The sequence below is a fragment of the Micropterus dolomieu genome, linkage group LG17, assembly GCF_021292245.1.
Source record: "Micropterus dolomieu isolate WLL.071019.BEF.003 ecotype Adirondacks linkage group LG17, ASM2129224v1, whole genome shotgun sequence".
NCBI lineage: Eukaryota > Metazoa > Chordata > Actinopteri > Centrarchiformes > Centrarchidae > Micropterus > Micropterus dolomieu.
In genome coordinates this window covers 20,266,104-20,272,389 of record NC_060166.1, presented here as the reverse complement: position 1 = coordinate 20,272,389, position 6,286 = coordinate 20,266,104, and the positions used below count along the sequence as shown (strand labels likewise).

Sequence of the window (6,286 nt, the reverse complement as noted above, 5' to 3'; positions counted from 1 at the left end):
GTTTAAGGTTATAGGTTGGGTTGTGATTAGTCTAAGGTTTGAGTTTAGGGAACTCAAATCTAATCTTTGACAGTTTCAGTCCTTGCGAACATAGAGGAACAAACCTCTGTATGTGTGTGTGTGAGCCGGACTGTCAGACATCCTCATGGCAGTGGAATTTTTCACACATCTACCCTTACCTTTGAAATCAAAGACTTCACTCCTCCTTGTCTGTCCCATAGGGCTAGGCTGTCTCCATGCTCTTTGCTACCCATGGGTTCAGTCCTCCTGTTTTCTGCCTGTGTTCCTTTTTTGTCCTTGTGGTGTTTGTCTGCCTAACTGTCTATTTCTTGTGGCTCCCTTTGTTTTATAACCCTTCTTCAGTTGGTGTTAGCTACTAAAAGTGGCACCTCCTCCATCCACTCTGATAAAAACCACATGCCTTTACACAGCCATCTGGCTTAAAATAAAAATAAGCATACTTATGCTCCAGCTTTAACCCAAGAAGGTGTTTTATGACATCAGGTACCAAGATTATGTTCAAATTGCATTAGGTTTAATTATTCTGATTGCAAGTATGGTATTATTTTAGCTAACATCAATATCAGACTTTAGGTTTTATCAGTGACAAGGTCTGCCCCTCTCAGAGGTTTTAACATTACAGCTGAGACAACAGTGTGACATGGTGTGTACAGAAAAACTGACTATTTTTGGTTTTATGGTTATTATTTTTCAGCAAACTAAAAAAGCTACTTAATATTATATTCCTGTACACCGTTACCTTTGTTGGCCAGTGCGAGCTAAAGTAATTAGCCTGTTAACTTGCATTAATTTATTTGCTTTCCATGGAGCAACTGAGAACAGTTTTTCAAAACAATGGTGTAAGTGTTGTCTGCAGAAGACACACTTTTCACCTAATATCTCACATACAGGTGGGGTGTTATATAGGCTATCCAACAAAAACTAAAAATACACGTTAACGTTAGATGTCACTTGAGCTAACTATAGAGCTACACTTTAAAAAGAAAGAACCAAAACACGATTCCTACGATGGACGTCTTTATGTTTAGGGCATTCAAAATTGTCAGATGCTTTTCATGAAGCTGGGAAAGCTGGGTCTGATGTAAACACGTTTAGGCTGACTCACAGAGGCGTGGGAGTGGCTAACAGGAGTGTTAGGTTTTAAATCCACACGTGGTCTGGGTCTTGGGCTTGTTTAGCACCACATCCTCAACTAGAAACTTCTGACCAACTCATGCCAGCGTTGCCCACGGCTATCACTGCGGGGGCAGACGGAATCGGACGAAGCTTTTGATAACTTACCAAAATGCCATCTTACATGCTCAGCCAGTTTTCTGACCTGGAAGAGATGATGTGCAAGGTAAACGAAACGCGCAAAGAAAGTTGAGCGGAGAGTGGAGCAAAAGTTGACAAAGTTAGGTCAGAGGAGGGGTTAGCTACCTAGCATCACTGCTAACTTTACGCCCTTTGCTTTCTGTATATTTTGAAGTCCTGTTTTGCGGATAGTGCTTTTGTCTTGTTTTAACAGTTCATCGCTAAGTAACTTAGTAGCTTTATCGAATTCCTGTCTATTTTATTGATCTGAAAGTTAGCCAGGGCCTGAAGCTAACTTCTCACAAAGTACGGTAACTTAGTAACGTTAGTGCTGTTGAGGTTGTTGTTATGATTCATGGCAACATGGGCCCATTAACTGTCTAACGTTACTAACTAACATAACTTAGCTAACTTAACTCGGTAATTCTGTTAGTCTAAGTTAAGTTAGTTAAGGTGTTTTAGCGAGGTTTTTATTTTACCAACACTGGTACAACAGGTTACAAGTAGTTAATGTTAGTCTCCATTGCTAAATAACCGTAAGACAACGCCAACCAGTTGTATCAAAACATCCCGAAAACAACCATAGCTTACTCTTTATGCTTTAAACAAATAAAACTTAATGTCAGTCTGACGAGTAATTTGCTTGATGCTAGTACGTAAAGCATGTTGTATAACTTTAACATTTCCTTTTATTATTCCGAGGGTTTTACTGTAACGTTAACGTGACTCCATGTGCTGCGTAGCAACACACTGAGCTTGTCCTTGCTTACTTTCACAATTAAATGTGCACGTATGTGTAGGATGCCGGGTTCAAACTTTCTGTTCATGTTAGTGTGGATTTAAAACATGTAGGAAAGTTTGTTGCTGGATTTTGACACTTTTCATGAGAACAGTGAGAAATACAGCTGTTAACCTGCAAATCCATTCAGAACGGTTTGAAAAGAACCGCTACTGTGTCCCACAGTTCAAATTGCATGCTTTTAAATGGCAGCAATGTAATTATTATGTTTAATTTAGCATATTTTTGTTGCCGGCACTCAGTTTAGTTAAGAATGTCATAGTATTAATGTCCCCTCCACAAATACAGTACAGTAAAGCTTTAATATACTGAAACACGTTTTAAAGCATATCACTCTGCCTTGAATATTGCATAACTTAACGCATTGTTATCAATGGATCGACAGCCTATATAGATTACCAAGGAAATCCTGCCTGTTATGGCTGGCTGGGTTAAAAAACAAAACAAACTATTTTGCATTTGCATGTAACTTCTGTAGTGTTGAGTGTGGAAACAGTTGCGTCCTTGTAAATGTTATCAATAGCACAACTGTTCTTTAATTGTGTGTGTGTGTGTGTGTATGTATATGTATGTATATGTGTATATATATATATATATAGATGGACAAAGAAACATGTCACAGGGATATTAAAAAAAAAAGTTTATCACTTGAATTTCTCGGCTAATGTGGTGTTGTGTTCTGTCCTTTTTTACAGCAGTTATTGAATCTCGACTTGAGGGAGCAGAGCAGGCCGATACCATCCCTCAGTGTGGCGATGAGAACACCGGGTTATATCGGTCAGCCACGCAGCAACACATCGTTTTCCCTCTCGTCTCTCTCCCGCCTCCCCGCTGATCCTTCAGACGGCCTATTTCTGACCTCCACGGAATGGGGGCAGCAGTCAGAAAGCCCTCTGCCCTCCCAGCTTGCCAATTCTAACCAATGGGGAAAGTCGGGCTTTCTTGGCCAGCGCTCCATCAGCATGGTAGAGACGAGCAGCACCACGGCAGCAAGTCTAGGCTGGCCTGGGACTGACCTAAAGCATTCCCAAAGTGACATCAACCCCACTGCACTGAACACTAGCTCTTCCTCATCCACCTCGTCTATTTCCACCCCCTCTTCCTCATCGCGGTATAAGACTGAACTGTGTCGCTCTTTCACTGAGAGCGGCCTGTGCAAGTATGGCGGGAAGTGCCAGTTTGCCCATGGGCCAGATGAGCTGCGGGATCTTAGCAGACATCCAAAATACAAAACTGAGCCGTGTCGCACGTTTCACACAGTCGGCTTCTGCCCGTACGGGACCCGCTGCCACTTTGTCCACAACAATGAGGAAGAAAGGAATCACTCCTTCGCTCGTTCCTCCTCGTCTTCCTCCTCAAGCATTCCCCAACAGCCACCTTGCTCCTCCCGCTCGCACAGGCCTGCTCTTGTCAGACAGAGCTTCAGCTTTGCTGGGTTTCCCTCTGCTCCCCAGCAAGCCCTTCAGCCAGCCCTTACTGCTCACCCTCTTCCTTATAGTGCCTCCTTTACACGTGCTCCGTCTGCCTCTCCACCTTCCTGCGCCGATGTTACTGACCTCCTTTCTCATGCCTTTCTAGAGATGGATTCTGCCTTCGAGGCCTCCCCTGCCAGTAGCAACCAGTACCTGCCCCCCATGGGCCAGGCCACTGCGGCAGATCCCCAGTCTCCATTTCTGCCTTCCCCCGACTCTGGCTGTTCTCCATGTGGGCTGTCTCCGACTGCCTCCCCTTCCCTGAGGCAGAGTCCCAGTTCTACTGGGGTCTTTTCGGGGCCACTTGGTGCCCGATCCCTGTCCTTCACCTCTCTGTCGGACCAGGACCAGGATGGAAGCAGCTCTGCTAGCTCTCTCAGTGGCTCTGAGTCCATCAGTGGCATTAACGACACCAACGGCAGACGTCTGGCAGTTTTCAGTCAGCTCTCTGTTCCTGAGGATGCTACCGGGTTCTGCCTTTAGGCTTCAATGTGCTGGAACACAAACATTTGCATACATTCAGACACAGACATGCAGACTCTGGATACTCTATCTAGACACTATATATATATATATATATATATATATATATATGCAGTACATAGTGCCCACACACCTGACCCCTATAAATGCACACTTAACCTGTACACACACGCACAGCCGCTGGACTGACACCTCAGACCTTCTTTGCGCCTTTGACGCGTCAGAGGAAACACAGACTTAGTGACTGACACAGACCGCTCAGAGAGCTTTTGAAAGATTAGATTCATGTGGTTAAAATGTTGCTGTTATATGAGTAAGGGTAGCCACAGTGATGATGAAACAAAAATGCGTGTTGCCACCAAAACATGTGCATATCAAAACAGAAGTTTAATAGTGTTGGAAACGTTTGATGCTTTATCAAAATAGTATGCGGAGATGGCAAATTGCGACAAAGATATTGTAATCCCGGTGTGATCGGCCTCAGTGCTGCCTGTTGCTGAGTCCAACCACACTGTTTATATGACGGTTTACCAACATCTTCTGAATGATGTAAAGAATGTGACAAAGCCAAAGACGCCTGTTTGCAGCTCAAACATTTTGATTATGGTGGCACAAACACACAATGTGACCTATGTTTAGGAATAGTTTTTCCATTAAACTGTACACAGGATTGTGTTTTATAAGCTGGTGAATTTCGTTTTGTTTGTTTTTTCTCCCTCATAACTGTACAGTCTAAGGTCATGTTTAGATCACTGGCCTCGAGCTTGAATGTTAATGTTTTTAAACAACTGAAGTGCCTGTAGTGTTATTCAGCAGGCCATGTTAAAGTGTTGAAACAAGATTTGGAGAGATGTGAGGATGGGAGTCTTTTTTGTTTTTGTGTTTTTTTTTGTCATGTAAGCTAGTGTGAGATTACTATAAGTGTTGTTCTTCTGTCTAGTGCATTATTGACAAACTGCCACCAGTAAAATGCCAAATGACCAACGTTAAGGAGGAGGAAGGGGGACTCAGTTTGAACTTAACAAAAGAGCCAAGTGGGCTCGATCATACTTTCTCTAATCTCGTGTTCATGACGTATCTTTTAACTATGTGACTTGCCAACTGGAAAAACTGGACATGGGACATTTCTATGGGCTTCTGATATGTGTGTTGGCACAAACCGCAGGGAGAGGATAAAATCCATCAATATTTAAAATCAACGATTGACCAAAAAACAAAGACGCCATCACATTATTGTGCATCTTATTTTGTGTAAACTAATACGATCTGAACATGGCTCAAGTTGCAAGGCAGAAGTAAAGTTTAATCAAGTCATGTGAGTGTTTCATGAAAGTCCTGTTCTTACCTCTGGCGCTAAAATCGCTATGGTGCTCATCTGTATTTTACATTCTCAAAACATTCCCAGGAGTGGGATTTAATTCCTCCCTTGTCCACAGGCAGCACCAGTGTTACATTTTTGATGAATAGTCATGTTTGTTTTGTTGTTGTTACTCTTGACACCCACCGTATTTCATCTCTCCTCCTTATTCAGTGTTAATTCTTCCTGTTACGGCTTTGTACTCTCATGGATGTGTAGCGCCTGGTCACTCGTGAACTGTGCACCCAGGTCTGTTGCCTTACTGAGCTAGACCCAGCATTCTGTAGGGTTAGGGTATGTATGCTTAGTGTTATAGAAATTTTACTTGGCTGTTTTGTGTGTTTATGATGTAGTTGGTTAGAAGAACAGACACTGTGCTGTTACTGGTCTATTTAAAATTGCCTTTTCATCAACATGTTTGAAGCCTGTTTAGTGTTAAAGGTGAGACTCTTTAGTAAATTAATTTCTTTAATTTATTTTAACGTATTTATAGAGGACTTTGAGTTGTTAATGCTTGTATCAAGTTTAATATATTGCTTTTTTTTGTACGGGGAAATAAAGTTTTTGTTGTTTTTTTTAAACTGACTGTTGTTTAATTTGTTTTGCTTTAAACACACTCTCAGGGGTTTTACTTAATCTTACACATCTTCCCAGAAACATTGTATTGAGGCACAACGAAGAAGAGGTTATCAGACACATGTATGTTTCCTTGTAGTTTCTGCCTAGTATGTATCATACTAGTTGTAGCAAATTTGCAACAATCTTCACACATTTGTGACATTTCAGATGCAAGTAGCAGGAAGGAAGGAAGGAAGCAGGAAACCAGTGAACTGTCATTTATGATTTTCATTGTAGATCACC

At 42.1% G+C, this 6,286-nt stretch overlaps 1 protein-coding gene across 2 annotated transcripts; it reads left to right on the top strand.

Moving 5' to 3' along the window:
- Positions 1-1,099: 1,099 nt before the first annotated feature.
- zgc:114130 (uncharacterized protein LOC570332 homolog) lies at positions 1,100-6,006 on the top strand. 2 transcript variants are annotated; one of them, XM_046074633.1, is made up of 2 exons: positions 1,100-1,360; positions 2,812-6,006. In XM_046074633.1, the coding sequence occupies exons 1-2, from the start codon at positions 1,307-1,309 to the stop codon at positions 4,066-4,068; spliced, it is 1,311 nt and encodes a 436-aa protein (XP_045930589.1). In that variant the 5' UTR covers positions 1,100-1,306; the 3' UTR covers positions 4,069-6,006. The 2 variants fall into 2 exon arrangements, with proteins under 2 accessions (XP_045930589.1, XP_045930588.1); XM_046074632.1 differs by having other exon boundaries at positions 1,108-1,360; positions 2,809-6,006.
- Positions 6,007-6,286: the final 280 nt, after the last annotated feature.

Excerpts from the sequence above, each read along its gene's own strand:
- zgc:114130 (XM_046074632.1), top strand. The coding sequence starts at position 1,307 with ATGCCATCTTACATGCTCAGCCAGTTTTCTGACCTGGAAGAGATGATG. Across the intron at positions 1,361-2,808 it reads TGGAAGAGATGATGTGCAAG|CAGTTATTGAATCTCGACTT; the intron begins GTAAACGAAACG and ends CCTTTTTTACAG.